The sequence below is a fragment of the Anoplophora glabripennis genome, unplaced genomic scaffold (assembly GCF_000390285.2).
Source record: "Anoplophora glabripennis isolate ALB-LARVAE unplaced genomic scaffold, Agla_2.0 scaffold770, whole genome shotgun sequence".
NCBI classification, from domain to species: Eukaryota; Metazoa; Arthropoda; class Insecta; order Coleoptera; family Cerambycidae; genus Anoplophora; species Anoplophora glabripennis.
In genome coordinates, this window is record NW_019417256.1 from 169,085 (window position 1) to 193,444 (window position 24,360).

Here is a 24,360-nt window from a genome sequence, read left to right on the forward strand (position 1 = left end):
CGTAATCAAAATTCAGACTAAAATCAACGTAATGAAAATTTAGACAAAAATCAACGTATTTTACGGTATACACCTAGCTAATCTAATCATAGTCCAGGCAAGTTAGACCAAAATCACCCAGAATACGAAATTTTTTTCTGATGAACCCATCAAGTTGCGGTTTTCGGCATTGTCTTCGGAAAAATACCAGGAAAGAAGTCTATCTATTACACTTTGGGGCTGGATCGAAACTATGCTATTCGATGTTTTACAGAAGGCCCCAGGGACGTCGCGCATACGTTTCAGTGTCAGAATCGGAATCCCCGACCCCAAAAATCCCCGGTGGAAATTTAGAAGGCAATTACTCAGCTATTCGATGTTTTACAGAAGGTCCCCCTTGCCACCCCGGGGGGGGCCTCAGGCGCGTCGGGCATACTTTTCAGTGTCAGAATCGGAATCCCCGACCCCGAAAACCCGTGCACACAAATTTCTACAACTTTTAGTCAATTTTTACCATTTTTAGAAAATTCCGAAAAATTGATGCACTCCAAGATGCACTTTATGCACCCGCAATGCAGTTTCGATCCAGCCCCAAAGTGTAATAGATAGACTTTTTTCCTGATATTTTTCCGAAAACAATGCCGAAAACCGCAACTCGATCGGTTCATCAGAGTCTATCACTCTAACTAATCAGACTTGGAGTCAGACTAACCAGACTTAAAATCACTCAGTCTTAATGTTAAAGTTATTCTTTTTTATCAGAATAAATGAGACTTAATAAATTGAAAAAAAAACCTTTATGAAACAAATTATGCAAATAAATATTGAAAATTAACAAAAATCTCTCTTAACATCAACTAAATAGACGACTTTCATGTAATAACCAAGTAAGTAGGTAGTAAAGTAGGTTTCTTAGCAAAAATTATTAAAAAATAATATTGACTGCGGCAGAAAATCGATTGGCAACCGCGAAATTTCAAGAATACAACAATGAAGTATATCACCAAGTAACCCAGTAAAAATTGCTTGTCTATCATTTTAGTTTAAAATACAAGAAGTTTTAATCCAAGTATCGCAAGCCCGCTGGATTAATTTATGCTGCTTGCTTGGGATGAACCTTTATTTTATATTAAAATGATAGGCAAGCAATTTTGTTGAGAGCACTAGCGCTGAGCATTTTGCTTTACGCTTTGCAACTTTTTTAAATTGATGACAATCCTGAAAATTTTGGGATCAGCAAAATTTAATCCCGAAAATTTGGGGACCGAAAAGTGGTCGGGATCCCGGGATCCTGACAATCGGGTCCCGGGATCAAATCCTCTAATTGAAATACACTGTTTTATAATTTCATTTTTATGTTTGGTTGTAATAATTAATAAAATAAATATAAATATAAAAAATAAATATTTCATTAGTGTATTACGGCTGTTTATAAATTGTCCCAATATTCGTTTTATTTGAAATTCACATAAACTTTTTTTTTATTTTCATGTGTAGATAAAAATGAAATCCTCGAATCGAATGTCTAAAGGGGTGGAGATCCTTAAAAAATTTCGTCATATTTATACATACAGGATGTTTCAGGATTAAGTCGAAAAACTTTAAGGAAATATTTCTCATAAAAAAATAAGAAAAAATCAAGTATAAATTATTTTCTAGAGACGCTTCATTTTCGAAATATAGGGCATTGAAAGATTCTTAAAAAAATTCGAATTTTTTAAATAACTTATAAATGAAGAAGGCTATTTAAGCCAAATTTGGCATGACACATCTTATAAGATACCATTTTTCCATAGAAGTAGAAGTCCCGCAAGCAACCAGTGGCGGAGTTACGGGGACTCATTAAATTATAAAAACGGCCCTGCTGAAAATAAAAAATGATGCTGTTTTTAGATAGAATAGTTTGTTATTGACATAGAGTGTACATTCACTTTTTTCCTAACTCTTATAGTTTCATGGCAAAATTGATTTTTCGGAAGAGTGCTTCTGGATTCTGTCGATAAACTTTAGGAAGACCTTCATAAAACCTAAAAAAATATAGTACCTATTAAAATTGGTCTTAGTCTCGAGTATGTGTGAGTCAAATAAGCCTTTTTGCCTCCCCTTCCCTTGGGTTTAACCAATAGTACTAAAATTATTTAGGAGATGCTTCGTTTTTGAGATATAGTGTATTTTTTAAAAAATATTTAAGTACCTAACATCTAATGTGATTATGTCGTAATGCGACAACGTAACGACCCTAAATTTTTTCAGGCGGTTTGCAGTCACTTCATTTACTTGTGTTGTGTACTTTTAAATAAAATAAGATGGCAAACAATACATGAAAATTTATTTGAAAATTGAAACAACCAAAAAATTACCAATTAATATTATACCTAGACAAAGCGAAAAGTGAATCAAAATTGAAATGATTTAAAAAATATTTTGTTCAAAATGGGCGCCTCCGGACTGTAGACAAGCACGACATCTTCTAATTATGGAGGTAGTGGCCGATCGACACTGAATTGGAGTTAATTCTCGACACGCTTGGACTATTCGCTGTCTTCGATCTTCTAGGGTATCAACTGGCACCTTGTAGACTTTTTGTTTAACACCACCCCAAACGAAATAATCCATCGGTGTCAAGTCCGGTGTACGTGCGGGCCACGCTGCAGGTCCTCCACGACCAATCCATCTTCTGGGATAATTAATGTTTAACCACTCCCTAGGACCTCTACCAAAATGGCAGGACAACCATCTAGTTGAAACCAACTGTTCATTCGAGTATTAAGCGGAACATCTTCTAACAGATCTTGAAAACCATTTTCAAGGAACTCGGTAAACAGGTCAGCATTTAACCGATGCGGAAGGAAGTACGGATCAACTATAGTGTTCCCTATGTTCTCTTACCGCTTGTGGATTCTCGTAGGACCAAATACGGTTGTTCCTTTGGTTTAAAATTCCCCTTCGAGTAAATGTTGCCTCATCTGTCCACATTACTTTTTGCGTAAACAAATCATCATTCTCTGCTTGGTTTAACATCCAGTCACAAAACACGCGCCTACATCGTATGTACTGAGGCAATAAATGTTGCACACGCTGGATATGGTACGCATGGCGTCCATCAGCCCGAAGAGTGCTCCAAATGGAACTTGACGAAATTCCTAGCTCATAGCTAGATCTTCTGACACTCGTGGATGGATTTTCATCGAAATGGTTTAAAATAGTATTCGATCTTACTTCGTCCTGAAGTGAGGCAAAATGTCCATCAGCATAAGTTGAAATACCGAAAGACCCAGTTTGTCTGAGACGAATAAATGTCGTTGAAAATGTTTCCTTTGCTGGTAGTCTGCGATAAGGAAATCTTACTGCATATTCACGGCGAGCCGCCGTGGCATTTCCATCACAAAAACCATATACAAAGACCATATCAGCATATTCATTGTTCGAAAATATGGACGGCATTATTAAACTTATTTTTATTATTAGTTTGAACGCTTTATCTCATGGATAATTTGTGCAACAATTCTCAAAATAACATTTAAAACGTCAAATTAAAATTGCTTGACAACAGCCTACTAGAAAATTTTTGTTGAGGTTCATTTTAAAGTTTATCGACAGAATGAAACTATAAGAGTTAGGAAAAAAGTGAATGTACACTTTTGGTTAATATCAAACTGTTGCTTGCGTGACTTCTACTTCTATGGAAAAATGGTATCCTATAAGAAGACGTGTCACGCCAAATTTGGCTTAAATAGCAATGAAAAATCATTTAGAAATTATTTAAAAAATTCGAATTTTTAAAAAAATCTTTAATGCCGATATTTCGAAAATGAGGCGTCTTTGGAAAAAAATTTATACTCGACTTTTTTCTTATTTTTTTATGAGGAATATCTCCTTAAAGTTTGTCGATTTAATCCTGAAAAACCCTGTATATAATTTCCTTACATAGTAATATATTACACTGAAGTAATTAAAGATCTCTAAAATTGTTTTTTTTTGTGGTGCTACATTCAGAATTCAATGGACATTGGCTTTTGTATATAGGAAAATTGACCTTATTTTTTTTTATTAGCAGTGTGTGGTCATTCTAAGATACCATGTACACTCTACCCAAACTTACTTCCTGTTACGCAAATATAGATTCACAAAACCCGGTTTGTTACTAGTATATATGTCAACTTCATTTATATTGCAAATTTCAGTTTCACATGGTGGAGGAAATTTTAATAACAGGTCTAGATCATACTCATTTGGAGATCCAATTTTTAAACCATCGTAATAACTGCCTCCAAAAAACATGTCTTTATAGAGCTTTTTAAAAAGTTTGTCTTTTTCTCGCATTTTCTGGATTATAGGTTCCACAACCTAAAATTAAAATACATGTAAGGTTACAGAAATGTATTTAATTTTCTTTTAGAACTTACCAATATTCCGTACATAACTTCAAATAAAACCAACATAAATGTGATTTTTAGAAAACAGGACTTTAAAAAATGGTATATTGGTGTATACAGGGTGTGCCAGAATAACGTGTACAACGGAAGACCACAGATTCGTGCTCAAAATAAGCAGATTTAGGCTAATTCACCTATATCGAAAATCGATGCGATTTTGGCCTCTAGATGGCCTCAATGTTCGTGAATTTTGTAAATAATTGTATACAGGCTGTTACAAATTCGCTTCTCACTACAGGGATCTCGAAAACGGTAACAGGTACAAAGTAGCTTAAATGGGGGCAGAGTTGCGTAATTAGGGGACCAACATTATGCCTCTAAAAAATCAAGGCTATCATGATTAGTTTTCGAAATATTAAAAAAAAAACGAAATTTTGGAAATCCGTTTTTGTTTCATTTCAATATTATTTGAGGTAATATGGAAAAAAAGAAGAACAGTTTCTCATGGCCACTTTTTGCCCTCTATCGAATGGCATAATCAATTTTTATATGTACCGTTTTGTCTTTCCACGACCATCATCAACTTCATTTTTTTAAATACGACCCTAGAAATTTTATTCCGTTTTTTGCAAGCCCTTATGACCCCCAATACTGTACTGCCTCAACCCGAACCAGATTAAGACGTTTTGTCTCGAAAAATAGTGTATTTGTACCAAATTTATCTAAATTTTTTATTTAGATTTCCTTGTTTATTGAATTATCGTACACTGTAAGTGTCGTTAGACCCTGTGAAATCCATCTAGTTATTTTAAATTTAAACTATTACCATCACGCATTACAATAAAATATTTATTATTATTAACTATTACCATCATTTGGTCATACATAACTCAATAAGTTGTTGCGTCAAAATTAATACTTTATAACAATTTTAATTTTAATTTCAGTAAATGTTCAAAAACACTTTCGTTCTGGCAAAAATGAAGATCAGCGTAAAATTATCGTAATTTATAATATCTGTAACCGCTACTGTGAAAGATCATGTTAGATGTATTTGTATGAATATCCTGAAAAAAATAGATCGGAATCTGTTTGAATTTTGAGCACTCGAGAAGCCTAGAAATGGCCATGGGAATAAAACTCCAATAATTTTTTATTTTAATGCTTGGTGGTAATAGTTTAAATAACTAGATGGATTTCACAGTGTACGATAATTCAATAAACAAAGAAATCTAAATAAAAAAAGTTGATAAATTTGGAACGAATGTCATATGACGTCATCTCATGTCACACAAGGTAATAGTTCCTTTTAAGTAAATCAGGTTTTACTGTAAGTTAATCTCTGAACATGTATCGATTCGTAAGCAAATAATTGAAGTTACCAACAAACAGATTTTATATTGAAGAAAACTCAAATTGAAGAAAACAATATACTAAAACAATAACGAATAATAATAAACAATAACGAAAACAATTAATGAGATATAATATGATAATATATTTCAATCGATTGGTTACAAAATGATATGTGATGATTATATATTCAATTCACACAAAACTGTGATTTTATCAAAATAATTACTTTTCTCTAATGACGTCATATAACATTGGATGCCCAGAACTTATATGCAATGAAGTCACGATGACAGTCTGAGACCGTCAATGCTGCTTATAAGATAATAAAACAATGAGAGGCGTCCGATAAGAGACAGAAAAGTACTTTGACATTTTATGACGCTTAATGACATGTCATGACGTCATATGACACAGCTACGCATTAGCCATTTGATAATATGTTTCAATTATTTGCTTACGAATCCATACAACATGTTCAGAGATTAACTTACAGTAAAACCTGATTTATTCAAAAGGAACTATTACCTTGTGCGACATGAGATGACGTCATATGACATTGGATGACCAAAACTTACCTGCAATGACTTTACGATGCATGACAGGATGAGACCGTTAATGCTGCTTATTAGATTACAAAACAATATGAGGCGTCCAGTAACAGAAATAAAAGTACTTTGAATTTTAACGTTTTATGACGCATAATGACATCTCATGGCGTCATATGACATATATACCTATCGGGAGTATGATAATGAACTACAATTTTATGACGCGTAATGACATGTCATGACGTCATATGACATATATACCTATCGGGAGTATGATAATGAACTACAATTAATTGCTAACGAAGTTTGCGAGGTGTTTTCAAACCTCGCTGAACACCTACAACTTAAAAAATGGTACATATTTGACCCATATGAACGCATCTCCAGTGCAGAATAGTTCCAATTTCAGCCAGCTGTATCTTAAAATCCTGAAGTGATAGGAGTTTCTGCCCACTGAGACATTTGATCAGAAGGACAAAATACATAACATATCAAAATTCCAACCAATTTAACGGAAGTCCATTTTCCATAAGGAAATTGCGTGGTCCTTTCGTTTTTTTTTTAATATTTCGAAAACTAATCATATTAGCCTTGATTTTTTAGAGGCATAATGTTGGTCCCCTGATCACGCAACTTTGCCCCCATTTAAGCAAGTTTGTATCTCCTACCGTTTTCCAGATCCATCCCTGTAATGAGAAGGGAATTTGTAACAGCCTGTATGTGTCAATTAATTTTGATTATTTTTGGTGTGTGCACTTTTGCTTTCAATCTACAAATTTTGATGTTATACAGAGTGTTTTTTAAAACTCACAACTCCTAGAAAATTGATGTGTGGTGATAATATCTGCTCATAACTTTTCCTCTTTCGGACAATAATGACAACTATTTTTATTAAATGAGCGGTTTGGTAGGTTTGTGAGAATATTTTGTTAGAAATAAAATTTTAAATACAACATACCAAATGTTCAGAAAATAATTTGTGTAGAAATTTTTTATTTCTCAATAGTTTCCTATAGAAAGATGTAAACATTTCTTTTTAAAATTGTATTTTTTTTTCAATTTTTATGAATTGTTTTTTTGAAACACACGGTTTTTTAGTCATTCTTGATATAATTAATTGTATGGTAAGTTAAAAATCAGTACTCTCGAACGGCACGTTCCTCAGACATAACGGAAAAGATCTTATTTCTAATGATTGTATTGTAACTGTAATGACAAATTCTAAAATGGTATTCGCAAAATACTCATTGAAATTCTAAAGTGGTATTAATTTATAAGTCAACAAATTCATACCCATATTTCGACAAATCAGTGGCCCAAGTTTCATCAGTTTACATAAAAAATCCTCAGATATTATATAAAATTTGATTTAATTGCAACAATTTTTTGCTTAAAATAATTTATTCTATCACCTGGTGAAGTTCCTTGATTAAAACATTTACCACAGTCTGTAATATGTAACATATTCGTTAAATAACTAAATGGGCTTTGGATAACGCTTTGGTTTTATAAAGTTGATTATTGTACAATTACTGGTTTTTCAGGAATAAATTTGATGATAAAATGTTTGAATAACGGAAATCAAATTTGTTTTGAAGATAACAGGTACATTCATACTACATTACAGTATTAAAAACTTACAACTCTCAGTATTGCGTTATTACGTATTTCCTCTTCTTCAGAAAGAGCTATATATCTTTGATTTATGGTATGTAGATAATGTTCCATTGCATTATATTTTTTACAATCCATATTGGTATTGATATCTTGTACCTCACCTGAAATAAAATTATTAAATATTGTTTTGTTTTTTTTAAGACTTCATATTTTTTTTAGCAAAAAAATTAATATCCTTAATTATTAAATCTTAGCATTTTCAAGTATACCTAAACCTAAAGATGTATAACACACAATTTATTGTGCAATCAAGTAACATTTCATTTCCTTGTATTGCTAGAATTAAAAGTTTAATGAAATGAATCTTGCTGAAATTTAAAGTTTGCTACAATGTACCTTTGTGAAATATAAATAATATGAGATTTACTAGTGATAACGTCTTGAAAAAAATTTTATTACTTTTTTTGCAAGCCTTCATGACCCCCAATACTGTATTGCTTCAGCCAGAAAAATTCATCTTCAGTGTATTCGTTTCAAATGTATCTAAATTTTTTATTTAAATTTCTTTGTTTATTGAATTATCATACACTGTAAGTGTCGTTAGACTCTGTGAAATCCATCTAGTTATTTAAACTATTACCACCAAGCATTAAAATAAAAAATTATTGGAGTTTTATTCCCATGGCCATTTCTAATACATCTAACATGATCTTTCACAGTAGCGGTTACGGATATTATAAATTCCGATAATTTTACACTGATCTTCATTTTCAACCTTTGCCAAAACGAAAATGTTTTTGAACATTTACTGAAATTTTTTAAAGAATAATATTCAGTTGGCATTTTGGTTGTTCATATTATATGCATTTTTAAGAATTAATTTGTCATAATAAGATTAAAATTGTAATAATGTTTTAATTTTGACGCAACAACTTATTGAGTTATGTATGACCAAGTGATGGTAATAGTTAATAATAAATGTTTTATTGTAACGTGTGGTGGTAATAGTTTAAATTACTAGATGGATTTCACAGGGTCTACAGTGTACGATAATTCAATAAACAAATAAATCTAAATAAAAAAATTTGATAAATTTGGAACGAATACACTGAAGATGAATTTTTCGAGACAAAACGTCTGAATCTGGTTCGAGCTGAGACAGTACAGTATTGGGGGTCATGAAGGCTTGCAAAAAACGGAATAAAATTTTCAGGGTCGTATTTAAAAAAAATTATGATGGCCCTGGAGAGATGAAACGTTGCATATAAAAATTTATTCTGCCACTCGATAGAGGGCAAAAAGTGGCCATGAGAAAGTGTTCTTCTTTTTTCAATATCACCTCAAACAAGGCTGAATTGAAACAATTTATAAAATTTCGGTTTTTTCAAATATTTCGAAAACTAATCATGTTAGCTTTGATTTTTAGGGGTATAATGTTGGTCTCCTGATTATACAACTTTGCCCCCATCTACTTCGTACCTGTCACCGTTTTTGAGATCCCTGTAGTGACAAGCGAATTTGTAACAGCCTGTATAGGTAAGTATGTCTTTTTCTTAAATATATTTTGTCTGTCTAAAGGGAACATTTTATGTAAAAATAAATAAAAATATATAGGGTGTAAGCACCCAGACATGCAACGCAGGCGAGGGAACGTCGCCGTCGGGCCAACGAAAACAAACAAACACTCAAAGCCCTTCATAAATTGACTTGATATATATGTATACAGATAGGGAAGGGATAGGGGATAGGGATAGCTTAGGGAAGTTTTAGAGAGATCAGATTTTAACTAGCCAGCGAAGTGTACTCGTCAACTAAAATAAAGTCGTTGTAATAATATTGAATATTGCAGTTTTTCTTACAGCTGCAGCGGTGGGATTTGAATTTAACCCTCTTTAGTTATAGTGTGTGTAATTTTAATTAATCACAAAATAAACATGAGTAAATCAAGTGATAAAGACAATCGCCGACAAAGAACAGATCGTTTACGCAATGAACGAGATAGTGAAGTGGCTGTTTTACCTCGTTCCCATACACCGGATTTGCAGCGAAATACAAGTGAATCGCAAGAAGACCGCATTAAGAGGTTAGAACAAGTGATTCAAGGACTCGTAGGTGTAATCCCAAGACGCAATCAAGAAAGTGTGTTGGGCATAAATACTATACCGGAATTTCGGCCAGGACAGCCTGGACTCATCTCCACCAAATGGCTACAAAAGATAGACCTGCTTGCATCATTAAACAGCTGGGATGAGAAAACAGTTATTTACCATATGCAGACCAAATTAACTGGACTAGCTAGGTCATGGTTCAATAATCTCAACAACTATGATCTTTCTTGGGAAGATTGGAAAGAACTTATAGTGTCGACCTTTCCAGAACATCATGATTATGCCTCATCGTTAAGAAAAATGCTAAACAGAAAGAAATTACCCAATGAACCGTGGGAAAAATATTATTTTGAAAAAATGGAATTAATTTTTCATTGTAATATTCAGGGCAAAGAAGCTGTTTCCTGTGTTATAGATGGTATCCAGAATCAGACTATACAGACGGGTGCCAAGGCGGGCAGATATTTAACTCCAGAACATCTATATGCTGAATTTCTATCAACACTTACTGTGGATGACAGTCGAGAATCTACAGTACATAATAAATATGAAAATCGACGACGACATGCACAACATAGACATCATCCATATAAAGGACACGAACAAAAACAATTTCGTTGTTTCAACTGTGGGGAAAATGGACACGCGTACCAAAAGTGGGGGAAAATCGGCTGGGACATACTAAGGACACGTGTAAGGTAACCACAAAAGTGCGATAAACTAAAAGTATCCCTACAAACAAAACATGTTATTTGAAAAAGTGTATTTTAAATGGGAGTGAACTACAAGCATACGTGGATACTGGATGTGCAGTGGTAATAATACGTAAGAAGGAAGCAGACAAGTTGAAACTGAAATTGATTTCTTGTGAACTGTACTTAAAAGGGTATAACGGTGCATCAATTAAAGTACTTGGAAAATGTAACGTGCGTTTAGAAATTGACTTAGTAGAAGATGAGGTGGAAGTGTATATTGTGGACGACGATAATCAAGAGTTTCCCGTTCTCATAGGACAGTCATTCATAAACTCAAATGGAAAGGTGCTCGTCGTGAAGTAAAATGAAATCCGTCTATTCAAGGCAGAGGAGTGCCCATTGCCACAAGGAAGCATTGCCACCAACGAAAGTGAAATTCTCTCCAAAAAGGATCTCTCAATTCCATCAAATCATATCGGGTACATTAAGGTTTACACTCCGGACCAGTATGAAGGTGATGTATTTGTAGACAGTAGTCAGCGGGAAAAACCAGGTAAGGAAATGATTATTACTAGATGCGTTACCTCTACTAAGGATGGAATTATTACAATTATAAATCTCTCCTTAAATTCTATTGATATAGGTAGAAATCAACTAATTGTAAGGGGATTGCCCTGTTATCCAGAAAACATAAATAAATCAGTACTGCCAAATGTAGGAATATTACAGCCAGGTGCTGAATATTTTCTCTATGTCCCAACTGAATAGTCAGGTAGATAAACAGGTTATCGATTTAAAAAAAAAAGGTTACTTGATCTAATAAATGAATATCGAGATTGTTTTGCTGAACAAACCAATGAGCTAGGAAAATGTTCACTTACTGAAATGTCAATAAAGCTTATCGATGATAAACCAGTAGTTTATCGTCCATATCGTCTTTCAATTTCTGAGCGACAAATTGTTAAAAAAATTGTAAATGATTTATTGGAAAATAATAAAATACAGGAATCAGAGTCGTCGTACGCCAGTCCAATTCTGTTAGTTAAAAAGAAAACTGGCGATTATAGGATGGTCGTAGATTATAGGGCGCTAAATGCAAAAACTGTTAGGGACTGTTATCCAATGCCACGAGCAGATGATTATTTAGAACAATTAGAGGGGTGTAACTATTTTACTAGTTTAGATATGGCTCAAGGTTACCACCAAATAGCTATGCACGCCGGTTCCATTCACAAAACCGCGTTTGTTACTCCTGATGGTCATTTTGAGTATGTTAGAGCTCCGTTCGGATTAGCCAATTCACCTGCAGTATTTACAAAAACTTTAAACAAAGCTTTAGGTCATCTGAAAAATACCTCTGTGTTAGTATATATGGACGACATTTTGATGTCTTCACAAACTATAACAGATGGATTAAATGTGCTAGCAGAAATTCTAAAAATTTTGAGAAATGTTGGACTAACATTGAAACTGTCTAAATGTAATTTTTTTATGTCTAATATCACTTATTTAGGTCATGAAATTAGTGAAGATGGTGTTAGACTAGGTATAAACAAAATTCACGCTGTGCAAAATTTTCCTGTGCCAGCTAATGTTCACAATGTACCTATGACAATTTTTAACACTTACTTCATATTTTAGAAAATATATAAAAGACTTTGCGATTATAGCGCAACCATTAACTGCATTAACTAAGAAAAATGTCATATTTAATTGGGGTGTCGGACAAGACAAAGCTTTTCAGATTTTGAAAGAGAAACTAATAATGAGACCATTATTAGCTATATGTAACCCTAAGGAGCCAACAGAAGTGCACACAGACGCTCCGAAAATTGGCGGTATTTTACTTCAAAGACAGGAAAATGACACTTTAAAACCGGTACTTTATTTTAGTCGTCAAATTACGAAAGAGAAAAAACGATATTCATCATACGAGTAAATTAGCAATAGTAAACACATTAAAAACAATTTAAAGTTTATTTGATAGGCATTAAATTTAAGGTAGTAACCGACTGTAATGCGCTACGTACTACACTGATAAAACGAGATTTAATTCCTCGAATTGCTAGATGGTGGCTGACGACTACGGAATTCGATTTTGATATTGAATACCGAAAGGGCACAAAAGTGGCACATGTAGAAGGCTCTAAGTAAAAATCCATAGCGAATATAAAATAAATGATAACAAGGTATACAAAAATACGGTTTCGGAGGATCGCTGGATAATACCAAAGTCTGCACGACGTCAGGTTGTTACTTATTTAAAACACCTATTTGATAGTATCTGTAGACAGTTTTACAAAATTTGTTTCCCTTAAAGCCGTACAAAGTACTTAAGTACAACCATTAATTAAATTTATAGATTCTATTATAGATACATTTGGGTTACCCCGTGATCGGGGAAGTTGTTATACAAGTAACCCTTTCGTAAAATATTGTCAAAAATTGTGTATAAAACTAATTCACGTAGCTACATCAACACCACGTGCAAACGGACAAGTTGAGAGATATAATAGAATTGTTTTATCCCGTCTTAGAACAATGGTTAGTGATGAAAGTAAATGGGATGAAGTAATTCATAAGATTCGGTGGGGACTAAATTGTAAAATAAGTAAAGCCACTGGCAAAAGCCCCTTCGAATTATTTTTCGGTTTTAAACCTCGTGGTGTTGATGATTCATTTTTGCGTGCAAATACTGAAATTATCAGCGATATAGACGAAAATCGGGCGCAAATAAGTAATGAACAAGCTCGTGAAGCGGCAGGTAAATTAATTGAAAAACGACAGAACAAAAGCAGTATTATGTTAGGGATGCTGTCTATGGGAGTGCGGCCCTATTTGCCGCATCCATAAATATATAGACTGTTTATGTTAATGTCAAGTAGTGTAGACACTAGAAAGAGTTAGTTACGAATAAGGGATTTTTGAATGGGGACTCGCTTGTTGACTTGCTTGACGACTGGTCGAGTATTGTATGTTCAATCTGAATACATCCTATTTTTGAAGTAATTGTTTCGACTTTTAATCCTTAATTATCCTAACAATTATGATAAGAAAAGGGTGGCACCTCATAAATTTAGAGAAGGTGATAAAGTACTAGTTAGAAAAACGAGATGCTCCAATGATGGAAAAAGTAGAAAATTATTACCTAAATACAGCGGGTCATACATAGCAAAAAAAAAGGTTTTAGATCAAGATTGTTATGTGATAAAAGGTTTACCGGGCGCTGAACGTTCACAAAAATCTTATGAAAGTGTTTGTGCAGTAGACAAGTTAAAGCTGTATAATATAAATTATGATAATAATAATAAATAATAATAATAATAAGTATATTGATAATAATAAACAACAATAAACAATTAAAATATAAGTAAATATACTGGAAAAAAGTCACTGAAGCAGTTCTGCTACCGCTTGTGTGTGACTAGTAAAACGATTTAAAATTGCCATGTTGTATACTATGCACATTTAATCTCAAAACTTACAGTAGTACCACACAATACATATATACATATATTTCTAATACCCAACGCCCAACATTACATCACAATGAATTATCTACATATCATTATTTTAAAAGAGCTTCAAGGTAAAAAAAACTAAACTTCATTTCTATTGCTGACAATATTGTGAAAAATACATCTGTCTGTTTCTTGAATCCATATCTTTACTTTACTCTTAAATAAATTATATACATTTATGGTTTTTACAGAATTTGGCAACATATTATAAAGTCTGGAAGCAAGATAATTAAAATTTCGTTGTCCCACTGTTTTTATAGACCTCGGATTCATATAATTGTCTCTATTTCTCGTACTATAGGTATGACTTACTTGATCCGGTGTGAAATATTTTTTTTGGTAAGTCTTTAACAAAATATTCAAACAAAATAACTGTCTTACATCCATCAATCCACTTTCTTTAAATAATCGATCACTAGGGTAAGTAAAATTTTTTTTATACATAAGTTTTATAATCCACTTTTGAATGATGTTTAAATTTTGCAAGTGATTATCACAGACGCCACCCCATCCAATAATTCCATAATTCAACTGGGATTGCACTAAAGAATAATAAAGCATTTTTAGGTGGTCTATGTCCAAAAAATCTCTTAAATTTTTAAAACGAGGCAATAATCCTCTAATTTTTTTAACAATATTTGCAGTTTGTAATTTCCACCTTGCATGTCTATCTATAATTACTCCATAGGTAACGGTACCTAGCTCACTCATTACATCTTCATTACTTAAATAGCTTTTCAGTAAATTATATATTCTCCCTCTAAGTCCGTAATACATAAATTTTTCTAGGAGGATTTTATGGCTAACGGTATCGAATGCCTTGGAGAGGTCAACGAAGATGCACAATGCAGGTTTCTTTTTATCAAGAGCGCTATAGATATACGATGTTAACTTATAAATGGCATCTTCCGTTGATTTTCCCTCTCTGAAACCATACTGCTGATCTGAAATCAATTTATATTTTTCCAAGAATTTTAATATTCGCTTTTTTATAATTTTTTCAAAAATCTTAGCTATATTAGAGATTAAAGACACAGGTCTATAATTAATGACGTCCATTTTGTCTCCACCTTTAAATAGAGGTTTGATAATACCAATTTTTAATATGTTTGGAAAACAACCAGCTTCAAAACAACTATTTATTATAAAAGTTAATGGAACAGCAATTTCATCTGATATTTGCTTTAATGTTTCTGCGCGAATTCCATCATGACCTGGAGATTTTTTTAATTTTAATTGTTTAATCAGTAATTTTACTTCTTCATAATTTGTTTGATGTAAATACATAGTATTTTCCAAGACATTATTTACATTATGAATATTTTTTACTTCTTTGATTTTATTTGCATAATTCTCCCCCAACTTACTATAATATGAATTAAAATAGTTTGACATTTCGTATTTATCCACTATTTTTTCATCATTGTTACTTTTGATTTCACTTATTTTTGTTTCAGGTTTGGTCCTATTGCATATCTTTTTAATGGTTTCCCATAATAATTTGGAAGAGCTATTATTTCTTTCAATAAGTATTTTAAAATAATTTCTTTTTGCTTTTGTTATCAGTATATTTAGTTTATTCTTGTATGTTTTATATCGATTCGCTAGGTTTTTGTCATTTTTATTTATTTGGAGTTGTTTATATATTTGATTTTTTACATTTATAGATTGCACAAGAGCAGTTGTTATCCAAGGTTTACGTTTTATTTGTGTAGCAGGGATTTTAATTACTTTAGTGTTTTTAGAAATATAGTATTTGAGAGTATTAATAAATGTTTCAGTAATTACATTTATATTATTTTCATTATAAACTCTTTCCCATTTTTCGTCCCTTAGTTCTGATTTCAAGGTTTGATAATTAGTATATTTTTTTTATATTGAATTTTATCTTTCAGCATGATAGTGATGTAAATACTGAAAAGGCGAGCAGTGACTCGGAATAAAAGTTTACGACATGTGTGTTTATATTTCTTAAGTGATTTGAATATTGGAAGTGAATGTTTAGTATATGAGATAAGCGTGACCCATCTATGAATGCTTGGTAGGTACCTACACTGTGTTGAGTGATATGATATGAATGAAAACGTCACCTGTACGATTGCACGTATGAGCTTGTATGAAAGAATTTAGATATATTGAAATATAATTATTCCTAGATGCGGAATATAATTGAGTGATTATCCCTAGATGCGGGATATAATTTTAAATGATTATTCCTAGATGCGGAATATAATTTGAGTGATTATCCCTAGATGCGGGATATTATTGGATAAACGCAAAATAAAATAAGTCGAACACTCTGGTGGTGTTTATAGTCCTAAGTTTAAACTTACTCCAGCGAAGCCGACGCTGTGGCTAAATACGCTGATCAGCAGAAATGCTTATATAAAAACCAAAGTATATTTGTCCTATCAAGTATTAGTCTGTATGCAGTCTACTTACGTGTAACGCTCTAAAAGCTATATAAAAATCTAATTAAAGATTATTTACTCAGTTTACATTTTATTATTTTCTTCCCCATAACTCAACAGATATATATTTAAATATGATTATTCCTAGGTGCAGAATATAATTGAGTAATTATCCCTAGATGCGGAATATAAATTATCCTTAGATGCGGGATATTGATTAAGATTATCCCTAGATGCGGGATACTGATTAAAATTATCCCTAGATGCGGGATACGATTTGAAATATATCGTTTTATCCTTAGATGCGGCATAAAATGATTAAAAATTTATCGGTTATTATAAGTTTACTAAAGTATACTATTTTCTTTTTTTTTAATAGGTTACCTGCCCCAAGATTCCGCGAGGACGCGGAAATTGTAGCGTGGTCGACTGTAAGCACCCAGACATGCAACGCAGGCGAGGGAACGTCGCCGTCGGGCCAACGAAAACAAACACTCAAAGCCCTTCATAAATTGACTTGATATAACGAGCGTTCAAATAAAAACGTGGTCGAAGTTGGCTCTGACACATTGGACGTAGGGCGTAGCTTATAGCGACCAACTTAACCTCATTTCTCAACGAGCTGTATAGCAGCTGTCAGTTTCAATAACGTTAATGACGATATATAACTTTATTTTAGAATAATCGTGATAACAATAACAAACAATTAAAGGAGCTGCGGAAAGTGTCCCCCTCCTTGTTATAACAATAAATTAAAGCAGCTGCTGAAAGTGTCCCCCTCCTTGTTCCAAGCACTTTTCACACCTGTTCCTCAAAGAATTAAAGACATTTTCTAAGATGCTCGGGGTATTGTTAATTTCACGAATCTTGTCTATAAGTCGAGCCTGCAGATGGTTTAAATCAGGAATAGGCAGTTCAAAAATAGTGTTTTTAAGGTAAGGCCACAAAAAGAAATCACACGGCGTAATATCACATGACCTCGGTGGAAATTCATGTTCAGCATTGAGACTTATTAGTCGATTTTGGAAAACTTCCCTCAACATATTCATCGTCTCGCCTGCCGTATGTGCCCTTGCGCCATCTTGTTGAAAGTAAAAGTTTGTAATTTCGTTTTCTTCCAGCTGGTTAACAAAAGGAGCGATAATTTCTTCTCTATACCTTTGCGCAGTAAGAGTACCATTAAAAAAAATAGGTCCATAAATCCTCCTTCGATTGAGAGCACACCAAACTCCAATTTTTTGAGCGTGTAGAGGGCCCTCGACAAAAAAGTTATCTGGTTTTTCAGAAGACCACATTCTCATATTCTGTGAGTTTACGTAACCACTTAAATGAAACCAGGCTTCATCAGAAAAAAAGGTGATATTATGAAGTTCACCGTAGTTGTTTAAAAACCATTCACAAAATACAGCCCGTCGCGGAAAATCAACTTCATGAAGTTCTTGCTGACAAGTTAAACGATAGGAGAACAAACGCAAATCTTTTTTTAACACTGTGTGGCAGGTACCGACTGATACTCCCACCATTTGTGATAAAACACGTACAGAAGTTCTTGGCGCATTTTCCATTATTTGTTGGACATTTTCTTTTAATTCTTCAGTCCGCTTTTTAGGTCGGCCGCTTCCTTCTTTTCTTGTTACACTGCCCGTTTCACGAAAAACATTAACACAACGCTGAACTGCACTTTGAAAAATTTTGTACTCAACAACGCCGGGAAATTGATTTTGAAATTCTATGAAACATTCCTCAATAGAATACTTCCATATTCCATCAATCTTGCGTCCATTTCTAAAGTAGGACTCTATGATAAACACTTTTTGTTCTTGAGAAAACACCATTTTAAACGCTTTTTAAAACGAAAATATTCAAATTGATAGCGGCGATATAGCGCTTTGACAGATGACGTTTAAGTTCATTTGCTATACGCTACGCCCTACGTCCAAATTTTCAGAACCAACTTGACCACGTTTTTATTTGAACGCTCGTTATATGTATACAGATATATAGGCTTAGGGAAGTTTTAGAGAGATCAGATTTTAACTAGCCAGCGAAGTGTACTCGTCAACTAAAATAAAGTCGTTGTAATAATATTTAATATTGCAGTTTTTCTTACAAGGGACAATAGAGAAAGTTAAAAAACTTATTCGTATTGTCGGAAAATGATGACTCATGCCCAATCTCGGACGTAAACACCGAGAGGCATCTAGACATCTATGTGTGCGGGACCCGAAGCGAAGGGGGAAGAAAGAATAAACATTCTGGCTAGAGCGGAATAAGGGCTGACTTGAGGCATTCATTAATCATTAGATATACACCAACTACGTAGCATGTAAAATACTTACTGTTCGAAGTTAATTTAATTATAACGTTTTACAATATTTCCGAGTTTTATTGCATTATTTCTAACAGTATGTTTTACAACAATTGGTTCCACACATTCATGCGAAAATTTTTCATGGTAGGTACGTTTAAGGGATTTTCATAGTTAATAATAGTACATTATAACTAACTAGGTTTATGTCTATATAACCCATAGGTTACAATCTATTGCTAGTTAATTATGTGGCTGAAGACAGACACGGATTCAGATTCAGGAAACGAATTTTTACAGCGGACCAGTTCATTATTGAAAATAACCTAAAATTTTTAATATTATTTTGCTTCTTTAAGTTTTCACAAGTTAAATTATTATATGTTATAAAAATAAAAAAGTAAATTTTTTAAGGTTACTTTTTAACATATCACGTTATTTCACAAAAAAATCTAAGGTTTTAAAAATGTTAAAGATTCAAATTCAGATTTATTTATATCCCAAGGAATTATAGGTACATATCGTGGAAACGGAAATATTCTGGATTTACGAGGGTCACACGATTTTTTACTCTTCAGGATCGAAAAAAAAACGTAGATCCCGCAAATACGCCTGTTAGAATGAAATTTATACTGCGATTTACTTATGTCCTAAGGAATCATACATATCATAGAAACGGAAAAATTCAGAGGCTACGAGGGTCAAACGATTTTTTTTCTCTTCAAGGTTGAAACAGGCGTGGATCTCGCAAATAGGACTGCTACAGATTGAAATTTATACTGCGATTTACTTATGTCCTAAGGAATCATACATATCGTAGAAACGGAAAAATTCAGAGGCTACGAGGGTCAAACGATTTTTTTTCTCTTCAAGGTTGAAACAGCTGTGGATCTCGCAAATATGACTGCTACCGATTGAAATTTATACTGCGATTTACTTATGTCTTAAGGAACCATACATATCGCGAATACAGAAAAATTCAGAGGCTACGAGGGTCAAAGGATTTTTTTACTCTTAAGGGTTGAAAAATCCTACATCTCACAAATGCGGCTATTACAGATTGAAATGTATACTAAAATTTACATATGCCCTAAGGAATCACACTTAGAATATATAGAATATAAAAAGTAAATTTATAAGATTAGGTTTTTTCAACTCTGAAGTGTAAGAAATTCGTTTCACCCACGTACCCTCTGAATTTTTCCGTTTCCATGATATGTACGATTCCTTAGGACATAAGTAAATCTCAGTATAAATTTCAATCTGTAGCAGCAGCATTTGTGGGATCTACGGGTTTTTCAACTCTCGTAGCCTCTAAATTTTTCAGTTTCTACGATATGTATGATTCCTTAGGACATAAGTAAATCGCAGTATAAATTTCAATCTGTAACAAGCGTATTTGCGGGATCTACGTTTTTTTTTCGAGCCTGAAGAGTAAAAAATCGTGTGACCCTTGTAAATCCAGAATACTTCCGTTTCCACGATATATACCTATAATTCCTTAGGATATAAATAAATCTCAATTTGAATCTGTAACATTTTTAAAACCTTAGATCGTTTTGTGAAATAACGTAAATGTTAAAAAGTAACCTTAAAAAATTTACTTTGTTTTATTTTTTTTAACATATAATTATTTAACTTGTGAAAAAGAAGCAAAATAATATTAAAAATTTTAGGTCATTTTCAATAATGAACTGGTCCGCTGTAAAAATTCGTTTCCCGAATCTGAATCCGTGTCTGTCTTCAGCCACATAGTTAATTTAATTACGATATCTAGTACACAGCAGAGGTACTATCATTAAAAGTTTACCCACTAAACATTTTTCAGTTTCTGACATGTTCCAGAAACGTTTCCATTTTTTTTGAAACGTTTCATAAAAATCCAAGCAACGTTCTGGTAACCCAATAGACACCGAAGATGTCCGCCTCAAAATACGTTTCCAATGAAACGTTTCAAAAAATTGGTTTCAGTAACATTCTTTTGATGTTCCATTTATGCACTCGATATTTTTGTTTTACGTTTCAGTATATTTTCAGAAATGTTTGAGTAACATAATAATTTTATTACCATATTGTTCTCATAATGCTCTCAACTTTAGATAATTTCCATTTCAGAAGCGTTTTTGAAACAGTATAAACAGTGTGAGTAATTTTTTAAATATTTCTAATACTCTTTTGTAATATTTTTATTTGTATTGTGAATGACTTAATTCGTAATCCAGACAATTTTTTCTGATTTCTCAAAAAATTTAACTGAAAAATGTTATTGTATATTAAAAAAAATAACTGCTCTTCTAGTTTGGGGATGCAGCAACTTTTATCAAGAATTTTTTTCTTTTTGAGAAGCCACTGAAAAAGTTTCTAATATGGATTACGGATTCTGCCATTCATCGTACAAATAAAAATGTCACAAAACAATATCAGAAGCATTTTAAAAAAGCTACACATCATTTTATATTGTTCAAATACGCTTCTGAAATGGAAATTTTCTAATGTTGAGACCATCATGAATATGGTAACAATGACGAAATGATAATTAAAAAAAATTAGTTATGATAATGAATCTTGAAATGGTAGGTACATGAAAAACAAATAACATTACTGCAAAATAATATAAAGAACTTACAATTTCTTCTACGCATAGTCAATATTACATCTAACCTTTTTATAATAAATTTTACAGTAGAAATAAATAAGATACAAAAGGATATCTTGAAAAAATAAATATTTGTAGGTATACTTAAACTCTTTTATTTAAGCATTCCTATACACGTACACAAATATAAACATTTGTACAAAATATAAAATAAATGACATATATTTCACTTGATTCTTCCGTATTTCAAATAGTTCTCCGAAACGTATAGTTCCATGTTCCATTTTTTTTAGTTTTTGTCCTCTTGTCTTTAATAGGTATTAGGTAGTGGGTATAATAACTATGTTTAGGTAGATGTGACGCAAAATTCGAAATCTCTACACATATCGTTTTAAACATTTTGCATCAATATTCATTATTTTATATGCACCTTACAATAACCACAACTGCACACACTATAAATTATCACATAAAATAGCATCAAAGTAACGATCATGGAGACTATTCTGATTCTCCCTGGTAACGATGAAGAACAACTAAGCCAGGCAAACGGGTAAAGGCAAATCGCAAACCTAACTTACCTAACCTAACACCTAACATAATACGAATTGAAAACGGCACACGAGAAATAAATAAATTCGATCTGTTACGCGTGGTCTGCGCAAGTCACGAACATACATTTTTTCTAGACTTGTGTTATAAATATGCTACCACAATTTTTTTTCTGTTTATGTCTGGTTGTACATATAACAAAGGCAAATGAACTAACGCTTGCTATAATGATGGGGTTTCAGAGCAAAATTTAAGTAATGCCGAATGGAAGTTCCATAAGGTAAACAAAAGCAAAGGGTTGTTTGTTTGTCGTTGTTACGTTTCAACGTTTCGGAGATCGAAAGGGAATGTTTCGAGTAGTTTCAAACTCTTCAATGGGAATGTTTCGGCTATGTTTCATTAAGTAAGTTTTCAAGTGCTACATTTCTGTAATGAAACAGCAACGTTTCTAGTTATTGTTTCAAATGTGTAGTAAAACAGCTCATTTGCAACGTTTCATTTACGTTTCGTGTTTAGTGGGTATTGAATCCTCCTGCATTAACTTTTTATTTCTAAGAATAAGTGGATATACAAGTTATTAAATAAAATAATTAATACCAATATTTAAAATATATGCGATATATGTATACAGAAATAATTTTAATTTGGAACTAAAATGAATGACTTACCTTTCTGGTTATAGGGGAAGCACCGCAATAATTACAAGACAATAAGACATTCTAGAAAATTTCATAGAGGATAGAGGAAGTTGACCACTTGATCTTGACAGTGTTCATTCATGAACCACTAACTACGAAATATATAGGATTAGCATTTGCGACGCTCAACTCCAGGAATAAAGTGCGCCAACATTAACTGCATGTCAACTATTAGGAGTCTACGAAAATTAATTGTAATTATCTCAAGATATTCTTTATTTCTAAAACCTTAAGAATAACGAGAACAGATGTAATAATCCAACAGCCAAAGTGAATTTCTGTAAAACCCAGTTAAAAGTGTCGCTATTTAAACATACTACATAGAAGCGCGCTTGCTGTCTCCAACATGGAAACATCGATCAGTACAACATCGATACATGCAAACCATTTGCGCTTGCGCGGTTCATGCATGCGTCAGACGCATGGTATTCGAAACTATGCTATACCTATAACCACACTATAACCCTGGTAGCAAAATCTTGCACAAGACAATTATACAAGACTGCTGTGTACCTACTGCTGAAATCAGCATCAGGTTTACTGCAAGATTCATTGTGCAATTGTCTTGATCAAATCATTCAATGGATTTGATTCAGGGCACTTGAGCACAAAGGGGTAAATTAAAGCTAGTGACTATGTTGCAGACTTACATTAGAACTAAGACATATTGTACTTGACTTATACTAATTCACCCCTTTGGACTCAAGTACTTTTGGTTAAGTCTGGTGCAAGTATTGTAAAAGTATCTTGCATAAGAAACGATATAAATTTCAGCAATAGACACAAAACAATCTGCCACAATTTGGCTATTTCAAGTAAACTTGAAACAACTTGTATTAGAATTGCACACGATTGTGCTACCAGGGAAACAATCGCCACTCGATGTATTTAAGGCTGCNTTGTTTTTCATGTACCTACCATTTCAAGATTCATTATCATAACTAATTTTTTTAATTATCATTTCTTCATTGTTACCATATTCATGATGGTCTCAACATTAGAAAATTTCCATTTCAGAAGCGTATTTGAACAATATAAAATGATGTGTAGCTTTTTTAAAATGCTTCTGATATTGTTTTGTGACATTTTTATTTGTACGATGAATGGCAGAATCCGTAATCCATATTAGAAACTTTTTCAGTGGCTTCTCAAAAAGAAAAAAATTCTTGATAAAAGTTGCTGCATCCCCAAACTAGAAGAGCAGTTATTTTTTTTTAATATACAATAACATTTTTCAGTTAAATTTTTTGAGAAATCAGAAAAAATTGTCTGGATTACGAATTAAGTCATTCACAATACAAATAAAAATATTACAAAAGAGTATTAGAAATATTTAAAAAATTACTCACACTGTTTATACTGTTTCAAAAACGCTTCTGAAATGGAAATTATCTAAAGTTGAGAGCATTATGAGAACAATATGGTATAAAAATTATTATGTTACTCAAACATTTCTGAAAATATACTGAAACGTAAAACAAAAATATCGAGAGCATAAGTGGAACATCAAAAGAATGTTACTGAAACCAATTTTTTTAAACGTTTCATTGGAAACGTATTTTGTGGAGGACATCTTCGGTTTCTTTTGGGCTACC

At 32.7% G+C, this 24,360-nt stretch overlaps 1 protein-coding gene across 1 annotated transcript in view; it reads right to left on the reverse strand.

Annotated features, from left to right (window-relative positions):
• Positions 1 to 22,835, reverse strand: part of LOC108913599 (cyclic GMP-AMP synthase) — a 37,329-nt gene extending 14,494 nt beyond the window's left edge. The window contains exons 1-3 of the mRNA XM_018719166.1: positions 22,736 to 22,835; positions 7,901 to 8,037; positions 4,082 to 4,326 (exon numbers count right to left, since the gene is read on the reverse strand). Coding sequence (XP_018574682.1) covers positions 4,082 to 4,326; positions 7,901 to 8,011 — 356 coding nt within the window. The 5' untranslated portion in view covers positions 8,012 to 8,037; positions 22,736 to 22,835. The remainder of the gene's footprint in view (positions 1 to 4,081; positions 4,327 to 7,900; positions 8,038 to 22,735) is intronic.
• Positions 22,836 to 24,360: the final 1,525 nt, after the last annotated feature.